Source organism: Aythya fuligula, chromosome 1, assembly GCF_009819795.1.
Source record: "Aythya fuligula isolate bAytFul2 chromosome 1, bAytFul2.pri, whole genome shotgun sequence".
Classification (NCBI taxonomy): domain Eukaryota; kingdom Metazoa; phylum Chordata; class Aves; order Anseriformes; family Anatidae; genus Aythya; species Aythya fuligula.
The window spans coordinates 6,145,349-6,161,315 of record NC_045559.1 but is presented as its reverse complement, the minus strand read 5'-3'; the positions used below and the strand labels follow the sequence as shown (position 1 = coordinate 6,161,315).

General features: G+C 40.3%; 1 protein-coding gene across 8 annotated transcripts in view; it reads right to left on the bottom strand.

Annotated features, from left to right (window-relative positions):
- Nucleotides 1–15,967, bottom strand: part of CELF2 (CUGBP Elav-like family member 2) — a 366,000-nt gene that overhangs the window by 58,563 nt on the left and 291,470 nt on the right. For all 8 annotated transcript variants that reach the window (XM_032207709.1, XM_032207706.1, XM_032207705.1 and 5 more), the window contains 2 exons: nt 14,370–14,418; nt 5,481–5,615 (listed from right to left, as the gene is read on the bottom strand). In XM_032207709.1, coding sequence (XP_032063600.1) covers nt 5,481–5,615; nt 14,370–14,418 — 184 coding nt within the window. The remainder of the gene's footprint in view (nt 1–5,480; nt 5,616–14,369; nt 14,419–15,967) is intronic.

Sequence of the window (15,967 nt, the reverse complement as noted above, 5' to 3'; positions counted from 1 at the left end):
CTGGGAGACAGCTTTCTAGTAAAAAAAGATTGCACAAAAATATGTCTTAGTGGGTCACACACATTTCAGCTCAAAATGAAGACATCCAGTAGTTTACTGTACAGACATTGGGTCATTAACTAGTGCTGATACACAATGGCAGGTCTGGGAACAAGGGCAACAACTAATCTCAAAGTAAAGTCTGATGAAGAAGTCACAGTTAAGCTCTTTAGTTTATGCATGTCAGGTACATAAAGCCAACAGACACATTGTGAACATGCCTTATCCCTTTGGCTTTACTGACTTTTCTTGACTGTTGACCAGATGACAAATTCTAGATAAATTCATGGTTTCCTTGCAGTGTTTCTAATTGGGTAGTCCGTTAACCACCCTGCAAAGTACAGACTTCAGTAACTGGAATTTATGCAACCAAACGGGTTCCAAAGACCACATTCTCTAACAGTGCCTCAATGACCCTCCTGCTGGCATAAGAACTCGTGTATATTATTTCATTTCAGGCCTCCCTCTGAGCAGGGATTGCTGACAAGGTGCAGAAATGGAAACTGAGATATAGAGTTGCTGGGCTGGCCAGAGGCCAGCTGAGACACTGGTCACTTGATGTGTTCGCTCCTTCACACCTCAGGAAACATTTCACCAGGGGAAGAAGAAAATTAAATGTGCCACAATGACTGGAAAAATTAAAAAGTTACCATGTTACAGCAAAAGAAATAAGGCATGAAGGTGCTTCTGAATAGCAAGAAAAAACACTGAACTTCCCCTGTGCTTGTTCCTCATCACTTATTGATGCAGAGGTCAAAAGGTGGCCCCTAATCCAGGCTGCTCCCATGGTGGCACTTCACCTTACTTGAGCTCAGAAAGGAGCAGTAAATACCCATAAGGAAAAAAGAAACGGGTATAAAGGCATAAAACATTGTCACCTACTCTACACTGCAGCTAATTATGATGCAAATGCTAATTGTGTATTATTCATTCATCAAGAAACCCCCCAAATCTGAAAGTTATGAATGGATTTTCATGAAATTAAATTGCCTGACCGTGATATAACTCTCCATGCCATTTCTAACCTGCTTTTAAAGCAAATAAAAAAATATTCCTCTAATCAATGTGTTTAGAAATGTGCACTTGTCCCATGTGTCTGGTGATATTTTGTTTAAAAAAAAAAAGCACACAATTAGGAGCCTGGAAGGTGTAGGAATATATATTTGGAGCTTTTCCACAATTTTTGTGGTACATCCAATTGTCTGCATGTGTTATTAGCAGGTTTTCTTCAGAGCGCGTTATTAACCAAGTTGAGTTGTTTCTGGTATCTATTATATAAATCTGCACTTAGCAATACAGCCAAATAATTTGTTGTGTGGTGTTCCTGTGATAAGGATAAGAGGATTTTTTTTATCATCGTTATGGATGGTAATAATTCCTAGAGTGATACAGAGATATTGATCCACTGGTCTAAAAAAAAGCATCTTATAAAGCTAGAGAAGCATTGCTATCCTTATTTTAAGGAAGAGGATAATAGATGATGAAAAAATAAACTCACCTACAGCCATAGAACATGTTAGTAGCCCAGAAACAAATCAAACTTGGTTATTTCTGGCTATTTTTGCATTGTCCAGCTATCACTGCATGGCTGTCTGCATTGGCATCTGTGGTCATGTAGACATGTGCTGGAAGTCAGGAGGTCTGAAAGTTTCCTTAAGCCGTTCACAATAAGTGATTTAAAATCTTAATCATCTGAGGCAGTTCACTTCTGCTTTTTCATGATAATGAAGCTTAGCACATGATATCACAATCATGAATTTTTGTAAAGCATACTTAGCTCTTCAGAAAAAGTGCTGGATTAAACAACCCTGCAGGCTGAATCCTTCTCTTTGAATAATGAATATAGTACAGGCAGCTGCAAGCTTCTTTAGATAGTCCCATGAACCCTGCTAAAGCGAAGGCCAGCCTCCATGTCTGTTCAGTCCCTGGCTTCTTTATCTCTACAGCCAACAGGGTATTTTTTATTTTTTTAATACTCTTCGCAGCTAGGAATTACTCTCTGCCAGCCAACTAATTTCACAGGGACTATCCCAGAGCCTTTGGAAGGCAGCGTGTTTTGGTTGCTGCCTATTTCTTGTAGCTGGTAGAATAAAACAAGTTATAAACTTGAGTTAAGGAGAAAATCTCACTTTCTTTAAAGTACACCGCTCCACCACTGGAGCTTTGTATCATCATTTTAGTCTCGTATTACAGATGAGTTTCAAACAGCTGACAATAGGAATTTGGAGTGGAAATGCTGATGGTACATTATCAGTAGTGACAGCAAGGGGTGCGACTTTAATACAAAGTTCTGTCAGCTCCTGGCTAGAAACTACAATAGGAACAACCAGTTCAACCTCTCTCTTTATCTTAACACTTATACTGCACCCATCACAAGTGTTACATTTTCCCTTGCTGCTGCAGAAAGGGATTTCGTCTTGCTGCTGGAAGCATGTGGTACCCTACAACCTTACAGTAAAACCCTATGGCTTACTGTTACCATGCTAGCACTATGGTTGCTGTTGTAGTGTAGACGTGACAGAAAAGTCAGCTGAAAGCTTTTTACTCTTCATTATAAGAAAAAGAACAACAACAACAACAAAAAGTAGCAGCACAAACTAAAATTATTCTACTGAGCAGTGTAACCTGGAGCTATTCCTTGCAACTATCTGCTGGTAATAAAGATTATTTGCCTGAATCCTTCAACGAAGCTCGAAAGTTGGCATAAATACCAATGAATATATTTTTCAAGCTCTTTTCTTCCATGATACTATGATGCACACTCGTTATGCAATTGGAAAGAGATGCCAAACAGAGTTTATTGGACCATATTTCCATCTCACTGCTGTGAGCACTGTGAGTTCCCGAAGGCTCTGGCATCATGAGGACAGTGTTTTCTTAAGACAGTGACTATTTTTCATTCGCCCCTCTGTGTCTGGGAGGGAAGCACATCTGAACTGGTGCTGGGAAAACAAATATTGTTTGTGGCAAAGGGAACTATCATCTTGAGAAACGGTAACATGAATTAAAACTCATTAAGTATCAGAACTCATTACTAAGATTTAACTCTGTAAATTCTTCTTCTTGCTTTAGCGAAGCAGCTTTTCACACTGGGCTTTTTCAACCAAGCTCCCTTGGTTTCAAATCTCCCTTAGCACATTTCATTTCAGCTCTGCAAAACCAACCATTTTTCCAACGCTTTGCCTTCTCTCATGGCGTGGTGATTTTGTGAAGCTGATAAACATCTGCCTGAAAACCTGGTTGGCACAGCTGAACTCATTTTCAAGTGTGAACATGGGTGTGTAGAAAGCAATTCAAGTTTAACAAGCCATGATGCATGAGGGCATGACAGAATATCAGTCATGATGGTGACCGAAATAAACCCGAGTAGCAGGGAGGATACAGCTATGCTAAGACTGCTGGTGTGTGACCTACCTGGACTAAGATCTTCACCCTCCAACAGGAGAGAGCAGCACATTAACTCCATGGGTCTGCTGGCTGGCAAACAACACTGCTCTCCCTGATACATTAGTGACATGGCTTCAAAATCTCAGTTGCTGATTGTAATATTGCTATTTATGGAGGAATAAAACTACCCCACCACCCTTACTTACTCTATTTGAATTTATAATTAGCTTTTCTATGCTTATAGTATACCCAATGACTATTGAATAAAAGTAATAATGCAGTGGGGTTTCCACAGATCCCAGGGGAGGTCTGTTTCTTTGCCGGATGATGCTGGAGTCAATAAATTCTTTTTGGGCTCAAAATATCTGATGCCCAGATCTTGTTATCATTTCAGCAGCTAGTTAGCTCTTTTCCCACTTGTGTCTTCCATCACCCCTTCTCTGTGCTGCTTACAAAGCGAAATCACTAAAAATCAGAAATATTTGTTTTCCCTCAGTGTGGGGTCTAGCAGATAATAACAGTGCTCGACTCATCAGTTAACAGTCATTACTGAGCTGCAGGAACCAACCTCAGACCTTTCCCCTGGTCTTCCCCAAGGCAGAAGCCATGATCCTGATGCTCTACTTGCCTGAAGGGACTGTTGTATGCCAGCCCCCAAAGTTTTGGAATTGCAATCTAAGCATTCATAAATGTAAGAGCATAATCTTCGTTGGGCTCCCTATTTATTGTCAGAATAACTTCTTAACAAGCCCTTGTTATTCAGAAGTCGTGGAGTATATGTTTCAAGCAGTGCTGTGAAATATATAGCAATACATGCAACTTCCCCTGCTGAAATGCATAGTATTTTTAAACAAGCTGGGCTGCACACAAAACAAAAACGTCTGCTTCTCAACCCCAGGCACAAATTGTTGCACAAAACACTGAGGATCCTACAGCCTACAGGAAACAAATAGATCCGGAAGTAATAAAAAAATAAATAGAGCTATATCTATATGTAAGATGGATACAATTATATTTTCTGTGCCTTTTGAAAATGTAATAAAATGCATAAACTGTGCTTTCTGTTTTTTTTTTTTTTTTTTAATTTATTTCTATTGAAATAGAAGTGATGTTCTTCACAGCTCCACACTTAAAATTACTTTGCTCCCCATGCCATTACATGACAGCAGCTAGTACCCCAAAAGCTTTCCCCAGTGAAAGATGGGGCTGTCACGATGCCCTGTGCTACTCAGTGCCACACAACGCTGAGTTTGTGGGAAGGTTCATAGTCTGAGAATAATTTCAGGTCCATGTACCATGGAGTTAATATGCAGTCTGTGTCATCAATATACACTTATTTTTCTTTTCAATATGTTTTCAGAGAGCCTTTCCTGAAAAGGCACTTCTGCATTCAGAAAGGGTCACCAGCTATTGAAGTCTGTGCTGCACTTCATTTCCAAAGTTCAGGACAGCCGCTTGACCGCTCCTGGTGGTGCCGCTTAACACCTCTCCCCTGGTTTTTGTTTTGTGATAGAGGCACAAGCTCAAGAAGCTTTTTACAAAGTTTGGTCCAGGTAAAGCTTTCAGGTTCGAGCTAACCTCTTTGTTTCTGAGTTAGAGCAGACCTATATTTTGCGTATGGTTATAAAAAACACAGGAATTCAGGAGATAGTGGGCCAGTTCCCATGACCCTGTACTTCTTCAAACAGTCATTTACAGTCCTTTTTTTTTTTTTTTTGGCCTTGTGGTACAAAACAGAAATGGAGTCAGGGAAGGATCTTTGATTTTGTGAGAGCAGAAAACTGAGGGTGTTTTCTCAGGGTGCAAAGGAACCTTTCCAGCTGACAAACAGTGCGATAACACAAGTTAATATGTTGGCACCAAGACCTTTCTGACACTGGAAATAAAAGGTGATAATTTCAGTCACTGTGAAAAGTTCATGCGGATACCTTCATCACGTGGGACGTATTACGGCGTAACCTCTAGCTGCAGACAGCGGCTATTCCTACCCTGACTGTGACATATAGCTCCCAATTAGTGCTTAAGGAAGGAGACTTTACAGACTGCACACTCACCTCTGCTCAGCCCATCAGGTCCCCGAAGGATTCGGCATTCTTCTATCTGGCCGAACGGAGAAAACATCACCCTGATATCATTCTCATTACACTTCTTCGAAACCATTCCTATGAACAATTTTCTGTCTTCCACAGCTAGAAGATAAAAATAATGAATGAGCAAAGGCCATTTCATCTTTTTCCTGTGATCAATGCTTCATTACCACATCAAACCAAGCTCCAGTCATGTGAGTCTGGCTCTGTAACTGAAGACAAGTCCTAAGGCAAACACTTAATACTTACAACCTCCCTTCCCCCCCCCTCCCACCCCCACCCCAAATCTCTCAGTTTTCTTTATCTCTCTGCCTTTTTTTAGTGGTGGTTGCTGTTTATATAACATATTAATTGGCTGCCTTAGTCATTCTACATATGTCTCCCCCATCACAGCTTCTAAGAGAAAAGCATCCTCTGTTAGACAGAGTAAAGATATCTTTGCATAGATTTTAATTCAGATAAATTCCCTCACCTCCCTCATGTATGAAAGAAATCATGACAGGGGTGAGGGTGAAGAGGGGATTGTGCACGTAATGATATGAGCTAATGAAAAATATTCCTGAGAAATGTTTTGAGAGAGAGGCTCCTATCTTAGCTTTCAATTTCAACCAACTTAATGCATGGCACTCGAAAGGCAGACGTGTAACCCACTGCTCTGGAAAAAGAAGACATTAAATTTTCCTGCTTTTTTTTGGAGTGATCCAGTCCTCTCCCCTCCAAGGGGACACAAGGCATATTCTAGGGCAGCACTTTAACAAGGGGGCTGCATAATGCTTTCCAAGAGCCAAACCCTTTGATTTTCAATGATGCTGAATTTGCAAAAAAAACACCCAACAACTCACAACCAAAACATGAAAAAGATAATTTACCTGACTTATTGATAGAATATTTTCTGCCTGTATTGTCACCAAATTCAGCAAAAGCTACACTGCAGCAACAGGACTCAGGCAGTCCTGTTAATCAAACTCAAATTTACAGGTCTAAAACTGCGGACTCGTGTCAAAAATGAAACAGGTTCAAACTTAATGCTCTCTGGAAAGACTTAAAAACGTTAACACACCATCCCATCTATATTAAACCCCAAATCTAAGCACTTATTATACAGTATATACACCAGTGCTTTCTTCTTCTCTTGAAATGGCATGTAAATCCAATTCACTGTTAATGAGCAGACTGTCAGAGTTTGCAGGGATGCAAAGAGAGAAGGAAAGCTTTACTCCAGAGAGGCTGCAGTGCACTTGCTTATTTCTATTATTGTGCAAATTATTTTTGTAACGAAGTATTTCCATTTCTGGGCCTACAAAAAAAAAAATATTCTGTTGCTCTCCAACCCTCTCTCTTTGTATTAGTACAAGTTTGTCAAATGGGAAAAAATGCAGCTGAGGAATAAGAAACTGCATCTATTTTCATAAGATTTTATTTGTGTTATACTACAACACTTTAAGTGCATTTCATAATTTCACCAATAAAAAGAAGAGGTTCATGTTTATTGATCACAAGAGAGGTATTTGAAGTAATTTTTTCCTTAGAATTGTAGAGTTTAAGAAGTATTTGTAGCTTTTATACAGGCAAGCACCGAGACCAGGCATTTTTCAGAATCCAAACCAGAGACCAGCCCCTACAATCTCAGCTTCTTGCTCAAGAAGCTGGCAAGAAAATTGGTGTGAATTTAACACCCAGGAGAAGTTTTTCTCGGCAGATTCCTCAAGTCTCAACATTTCATTCACACTTTATATTGGGGTTCTACTGGCAGGTTAACCCTTCAGGAAAGGTTAACAAACAATGAATGCATGGGATGAGCCAGGTATACAGAGATCAGCAGCTGAACAGTGGGATTGCAGATGAGACTCATAAATTGGGATTTATATTCAAATAAATGCATTTCAATGAAGCTTTATACCTGATTCACAATACACCATTGTTTTTGGTGCTGCAAATAATTATTTTAAGGATGGTGAAACTGAATTGGCTTGCTCACAGCCATGAGGAGAGTCTGGGTACTCACCTTTGCTGGTGAGAGGATACCTGTAAATTGGCTGCTTAAAAATCCTCTGTTGCCTTAACTAATCTCTTCAAGGAAGGTTTCTAGCCTGCCTTCTCCCTCAACAACAGCCAAGCACTAAAGCCAGGGCACAGGAAAGGGTATGAGCAAGTGACTCCGCTGGGCTGCCAGGCATTTGTAAAAATTTCTCACGCTGCAAACTGAGGTCAGGCTGTGGGAAGCCCAGGTGCCACCTCTTAGCTTCTGCCTATGTGTCAGCTAGTACCCAGGCAGTTAAAAAGTGAGTTGATTTTAGGCTATCCAAAGAGTGACCAGATCCAGCTCTTTCTTAAAAATAGCTGCTGGCCTTGTCAGAGAAGTGCCTACCACGCAGTTCCAGAGTAAGGAGCTGAAGGTCTTGCTTAGGTGCGAGGACAATGACTCAAACCAAAGAAATTCACTCAGAGAATCAAAAAAAAGGAGAGATCTTTCACTGATGCAGGGATCCTCACCCTGCCCCACAAAGCAAACAGAAGCCGTCAGGGTGCAGGGAGCCCCCACCGCTTCTCTACCCCTCCAAAGCAAATGGGAAGGCTTTGTTTTAATTTTCCAAAGAGTAACAGATGACAAACTCCCCACCGGCCTCCTTCAGTTTCGCTAGTAAACCTATAAATATGCAATTGAACTAAGATGATTTGCAGGTTTTCAGCTTGAGGGTGATTTTATAGTAAATTAAACATCCAGCTCCCGTGTACTGTACATCTTAAAAATGCAGATTTCACAAAGAATGCTCAGAGTACAGAAAACATATTGATATGATGACGTGCCCTGCATTCAGTGCTATTAGTCAGTGCTGATCAGCGTTGAAGCTTAAGAAAATTGCTATTCTGTTTTGGCCAGGGGCCCAGCATAAAAAACATTTAAAGGGACAATTGTCAGGCTCAGAATGACATGTTTTCACTCCATCTGATGGAACATCTGATATTATTAGGCTGAAATAGTTTTAAACTATGTATTCTCACGCAGAGAAAGGAATGCTTTTTTACTTGCTTAAGGCTTGCTGACAGGATTTGTTTCTGCATTTTTGGTCAGCCACTTTCTTTCTACAAGGAATACTTCCCTGCCTTGCAGATGTGATGTGAGAATTGAATAGAAATGGACTGCAAGAAGTATGGCTCAAGTGTATTTAGAGGTTAGCAAACTCCCTGTTCGACCAGCCAGGCCTTCTGCCTCATCTGTGCATGTTGAGTTGCTTCCACAGACTAAAAAGAAGAGCTCAACATTAAGTCCATGCAACCCAACAAAGCATGGAGATTGGAAAGGTGCTACCCACTGCTGGCTTCAGGAAGAACAGCAGTTTCTGAAGCTATATCCCCCAACTATACTCATTTAAAAGTGAAGTTACCGGTCCTAGTCCCAGCTAAAATGTTATCTATTGGCTGTTACTAATGCCAAGAGGTCAGCTCCTCCAAAAAAATCACCTCTCCTGGCAAGACAGGACAGCTTGTTTCATGGGAGCCTCCCCCTTGCTCTTGATAATAATAGATGGGGCTGTACACTTCCAGCTAGCTCCCAACCCTAACATGTAGATGTCCTCAGCTCCAGCCTCAGGGATGAAAGGAATAAGTGAGCTCTGAGGGAGTGGAGAAAGCCTGGAAGCTGTGAGTGCTTTGGTCAATAAGATCAGGGGAAGGAGAAAGCTGGGGGAAGGACAGCAGGGCACAGGAGACAGTATTTGTGTGCACATATTTCAAAAACGTTTCACTGCTGCTTGGTAATTCTCTCTCCCACACTAGGGTTAGGTTTCAATAATTCAGAATCCTGAAACTAAATGCAAAATTTTTGGCAAGCCTTTGGTATCATTGCTTTCTGACTCTGCTTATAGGCCTGTTTGTAACTTCTGGCTGTTTTGCACCACTCTGGTGACCCTGAAGGAGATACCACTGGCTGCAAATAACAAGCATGATGAGATGGCTGAGTGCTCCGCACTGATGGAGCAGAAGCAGGCAGAAGGTCACACTGAACAAGGCCTGAATTTTTAGCTATGTGAAGGAAGGTGTGAAACTGCACAGCATCCTGAGCAAATAATTGTGGTATTCACCTCTAATCCATCCAAACATGTAATGAATGCAGGTCAGCTCTGCTGCCCAGGCAGTTAGTGTGACACATCCAGTGCTGAACCTACTGGATTTGAGGTGGGATTCTTCTGCCTGACTGCAGAAGCTTTGTGTGACGAGCATCAGACATCTGTTTTATAGTAAAATGAGTTTTCTTAACTCCATCAAGACTAGCTCTGATGACTAGCAAGGGTGCCTCGGTATCATGCTCGAAGACAGCTATGTCAGCCATCAGAAGCTGGCAGAGGTGAAGTCTTCTGCTGGTGGGGGCTTCTTTCAAACCAGGGCTACCTGCCTTCTGACAGCACTACACAAAACTTGCAGAATAACATCCTGAAGGCTCCAAATATTTCACCTTTACTCATTTTGCTTCATTAATGAGCATTTTGCATGAGCATACTCCCATTTCTCGGTTTGAAATCTGTATTAGATCAGTAGTGCTAACCCAGGAGAATAAAGGAGCAGGGATTATTTCCTGCATGCTAGAAAAGAGGTAAACCTTGTAACAATAACGGGAAATCTGCCCTAAGACTCAACAAACTTTCATTTTCTCTAACCCTAAATCCCCAAAATTATGTCCTGAAAAATCAGTTATTTCTCTATTTTTATAGATTTTGAGGGCTCCAGTCAGTTAAAGAGTGTACTTTCCATTCAGAAGTTGCCTTCTCTTTTGAGCAAATCAAGAAATAGTTAATTATGTACAAATGGTAAGATATTATTTTTTTTTTTTCATCCAGAAGGGAAGGGGGGAAAACAGACTTTTTATCCCTATTTGTAAGGCTGTGAAAAACCCTTGCATACAATCTGTCAAAGTCACACCTGGATCCGGAGCTGCTTGCATTAATTATCAACTTTTCTATGTGTTAGTGCTAACATATGGCATTTAATTACTCCCTCCAAATTGGCAAAGTCGTGCCACATAGAATTTCAGAATTATTTCTTCAAGTTTTCACTAATCAAATAAATAAAAATAAATGATAGGATCACACAAATAACCCCTTGCATCACCCCTCCCCCCCCCCCGCTTTTTTTTTTTTTTTTTTTTAAATGGAGAATATTGTAATTTTCCCTGAAGTGTTGAAGCTTTGATTCATTTAAGAGTATACTGTCCTCAGGATATGTGCCTGAAAGTATTGACAGTATTCAAATCCTGGTCCAAGAAACATTTAAGTATTTGCTAACCGCATCATGTTAATGGCCACTGACATCTTAGAGCCAAAGGTGTTTGTGTTTTTCTGCATTAGAGTGCAGGTACTCCTTATTTTTGGAAAAAAAGCAGCCAAGTATTGTGAGTGATTAACAGTTAAGATGAATCGAGCAATGGAGGAGTCTTTGAAGTCTTGAAGCCATGCTTTTCTGGCAGGTAATCCTTAACTGAAACTTTGTAGATAGGTTAAAATAGCTACGAAGCAACATAAAGGTGGTCAGAGTAGCCCTAATGGGTGACTAGAACAGGGCACACTACAAAATTAATCTTCTGAAAATTTTTCAGGGTGGTACATTTCTCAACAATAAAAGCCTTTTTCAGAATCCTCCAGGGTAGACAAATTAATTAGACCTAAAGGCAAGTCTTTCTCCATCAACTCTAGCTGCTAAAAGCTCAGTGAAACTGATTAAGCTTTGCTTCATCTGCACGAGCAAAGAGTTGGCTTGGACACATGAGCTATTGTTCTCCACCCTCAGTCCCATACACAGGGATGAAATGGAGATGATTACATAGATCTATCAGCCACCCAGTTCCTACCCAGATAAAAACAGACCTTCAGGTTTCTAATGAAGTCCTAGCACCACAAAAGTGCCCAGGCACTTAGTCAAACATGCCTAGGAGCTGGCTCTTTCATAACTTTCTCCCAGTTTCCATGAGGTGAGCCTGGCCTTTTGTGCTAAGGCATAAGTTTGTAAAGTGATGCATAAAGACAGGAACACTGATGAGGAATGGGGAGCATTCCACCCTAGCACTGCTGGGCTTGGATGGTCATTCAGATCTTTTAGCAAGGGACTCAGGATGGAGAGGAGGCATATTATCACACAGAAAATACTGTTCTTTGAAAACCTCTGTAAGATGAAAGAGACAACGTCCCCTTCATTCAGAGGGTGGTGAGGCACTGGAACAGGTTGCCCAGAGAGGTTGTGGATGCCCCATCCCTGGAGGTGTTCAAGGCCAGGTTGGATGATGTCCTGAGCAACCTGATCTAGTGAGTGGTGTCCTTGTCTATAGGATCTTTAAGGTCCCTTCCAACACAAGCCATTCTATGATTCTATGATTCCTACCACTGAAAGCTGAACAGGTCTCTCCAACCTTTCACAAAGGTGTGCAAGCTCAGAAGAACTGCAGTGAGTGTTCAACCTCTCCCACATATCTTTCCACAAGCTACTTGGAAATCCTGAACAAGAGAATTTCTTTAACCTCTTTGAAACTTGAGAAACACCACTTTACCTATAAAATGCAGTTGGATCCTCTCATTACTCAGAAATCAAAGGGTTTCAAGCATTCCCAAAAAGCTCAAACACCATGGATCATGAAAAACAAGATTCCTTGGCACGCCTTCTTTCTTTTCCCCTTTGAACTTACCAATCTGGTTGAAGGGGTACAGTTTACACTTTGCTATTGGCACAGATAATATACCTCCTCAGATGGATAGCCTGAAGCATACGGGAAACACATGCCAAACAGGCCTCCACCTCCCCCATGCTGCTGTTTTTTTCTCTTTTGGCTCTCCAGGCTGCTTGCAAACTCTCGCCTCCTCCATGCATCCTACTCCTACGCCCCGTCCTTCCGAGGTGCTGTGCTATTGTTCCCATCATCATGGTGTCAGTTTGCCTTCTGTTTCCCCAGTCATTAGAAACGAAGGGTTCACCACCCTCTGAACATGCCTACCAGAAGCATATACACTCTCCAGGAGTCTAAATTTAAAAAGGTTTTTAATTTGACAATGATGATTGCCTTTGATTTGTTGACGTGTTTTTCTCAAAATACAAAGAAGTCAAGAAAAAAAAAAAAGAAGAAAAAAAACAATCCCTCATGATTTTCATGCTAGGCATAGGTGCAAGAGAATACTCTGAAGATTAATAAGAATATTCCCACAGTGCAGACAGGAGTATCATGTAGATAACCCCAGTCTAACATCAGCAGCAAGGAGCTAATTTACTCTGCTTTGTAAGCACTGCAGAGCAGGACAGGGTTTGCACAATTCCCCATAGTGCTTTGCCAATATGTTCAATCTTCTTTAGGAAGAAAAATGAGGAATGACTAAGTAATTCCTTGGGAGTTTACTTCAGCCCCTTGGCTCTTACGTTTCTAATTTGCCAATGAACTTGAGGTGAAATTTATTCTTGAAAAAAGAACGTGTACAGGCTAAGTAGTTCAGAGGGTCCAGGCCGGTCTTCCTGTATCTAAGGGAAAACTTTGCCCACTGCAAGCACAATACATACTAGGTAGTGAAATTTTGATTCCAGCAGCAGCTCTCACATGCTACAGTGGGGACTTAAAAGTTTGGTCCTCCTGCTCATTCCTTAGCCTCTCTTCTGAACATTCAAAGAGAGTAACAAATTGCTGCTAAAACTCAGTGGACATCCCAAGATAGAAAACACCACTCCCTTACAAATGGGTGATGGCCTAAATCTTCAATGCTTGTGGCCAGTTTTGTTTTGAAAGTTGTCATAATAGGAAACCTAGCATAATGTGAAGTTTTAATTTCCTTCCAAACTTTTTAATCCTTGGAGAAGCCTGAAAATGGGATGCACTACAATTAGCACAAAAGAAGCCTTAAAAAAGCCTTGCAGAGAGATTTAGAGCCCAATCATAATTTACATTTGCAGGTATGTAGATCTCTAAGTGCACGGCTTCTGCCCTGATTACTAATTAATGAGGTGCAAAGATGCCTGTTGGAGGAACCAGCTCTGATTATGTGGGCCTTATGGGAAAAAGAAGCTCTTGCAATCTAAGAAGGCAGATGATATCTTTAACATATATTTTAGAAAATTACAGGAACAAATCAAGGGGCAAAATATACACATGTATATATTTTTAAAGAATCACACACAGCCAGGCTGCGTTACCATCCGATTATCTTATTTCCTTGAATATACAAACCTGGCATGTTTAATAGATTGAGAATGCTGTCTATTTTGCATGTCATATACATCCACTTAGGCAGTAACCTAGTATTCTGAACGGATATTACTGTCATTATAGCATTCATTTTACAATCGTTGAGAGGAATAAGTATACAGAGAGATGCAAGGTGGGTTTCCCAGTTCAGAACTAAGCATATCATTAAAACCTAAATTTAGTTCAGATTCAGAACAGCATCATTCTATAAAACGGAGGTTTAGGCAAATATTTAAGGCCCATCAGCTGCTTACACTGTTTGATAACATTGGAATGTTTTTTGTTTCTTTTTTTTTTTTTTTTCCTTTTCACCATTAAAATTTAATCTCCATCTTATCAATATTGGGTGCTCTTGGATCATCTCACTGCTAGGAGTGAACACAAGTGAACAGACATTTGTAGCAAGGTAGGCCATGACATACAGCAGGTACAAGGGAAGATCATTTTTCTGAACATATCCTTCCTTCTTTAAAGCTGAGGATAAATGGGAGTTCAGAGCAGGTCAACATCTTTCCTGACCTGTCAGGTACAGCAAAACTGCCTCATATAATTTTCACCACACAAGGAGTAAAGCAAAAACTCTCACAATGTTTTGTTTGCTTTAGTGAAGAGAGTCACAATTAGGTAAAAATAAATTAAACACATACCATTGGACTTTTCACTATCTGCGGGTTTCATCTGAATAGGATGATGCATCTAAAAACAAAAATGAAAAAGAGTAAGGCAGGTTGGATAGTCATAAAAATCAAGAATCAGGTTTTTAATGAGGGACTAAAAGGATACATGATCAATATTAAACATGTTGAAATGATATAACTTCAAAATAACACCATATTATAGGCTTTTAAGAAGTATAAAATGGTAAAGGAGCATTTTATAACCAGGAAGATTAAAAAAAATAGATCATTGGGCCCACAGGACTCATATAAAACTTTAATTTGCCATATCTAGTTTCAGAAGACCTCTAAAGTTACAGCCCTCATTAGTTTATGGCATGCTTGGTTTCTGTTTTACCAACTTTTTTTCTTGAGCTCCACCACTGCCAAGACTGAGATGGAATTTTCAAGTAATTTAAGAGCTCGAAAGCATTTCAAACATACTCAAAGGAGTTTAGTTTGACAAATGAACTTTGCTTGTAATTAAAAAAACATGTGCTGATTCTTTCAGGACTGAAGAGGAAGACTTGTGCTTCCTATAATAGCTTCCTATAACTCTTTAGTATCTTTTTTTTTTTTTTCCTCTCAATACATTATACATTCATTCATAAAGCTTTCATCACAACACTGTACAATTCTGGCTTCCACAAAAGCCATAAAAGCTCCTAACACTTTTTCCTATTCAACCTTTTCCTTCATTTGTCTCCTTCTTATTGCAACAGAAAACGTGTGTAGTGAGCTATGCTGTACATCTCATGGCATCTTACCCTCCCACACCTAAAATGGTGTTTCCTTGGCTTTCATTGTTAAATGAGGCTCCCTCCACCTTCAGTTGTTGAAAATTCCAACAAAGTTTTCACCAACCGCTTTCTGTTATTTCAGGACTAGAAACACCACAACAGCCGAGTCCTCTTTGGTTAGAGAGCACATGCTGCTTCTAGTGGACATTGGTTATAGTCAGCCCTGTGATGGATTCAGGGGAATTTTATTATAGCTTCTCAAAATCCCTCAGAAAGGACCCTGCATTGTTTTTCAGTGGGGGAGATGCTTAAGTTAAAAAAACAAACAAACAAACAAACAACAACAACAACAACAACAACAACAACAAAAAAAAAAAACCACTACTCTTTATTTTTTACCATTGGGCTCTGCAGAACTGCTGGGATTTTTCTGCACAAACCTTAAGGCAGCAGCAGGGCCTCTGCCTTTACTCTCTTCGGCAATTCTTCTCCATTTCACGTGAACATGTAAAGATCTGAGCTCTTTCTGCTTTTGTAACATCTATCAGTGCAGCAAAGCTGCATATTGGCTGAAAATGTCAGCAGCAATTTCATGTTTTTTTATAAAAGACTATTATGACAAACATGATGTTGGAAAACAAAAACAGCTGAGCAGGAGAGAATATCCATGCATTCATATCAAATGCACTTTCAAAGCAGCACAGAAAACCAAATCTGCATTGTTTTTGGTGGAGTCACTTAACCTCCAGGGACGTAGCTGCTAGATTCTTTACTGAATATACAATATTGCCGTGAATATTTCCGTAAGATTTACTTAAAGTCCAGAATGCACTCTGGCCCTACAAATCA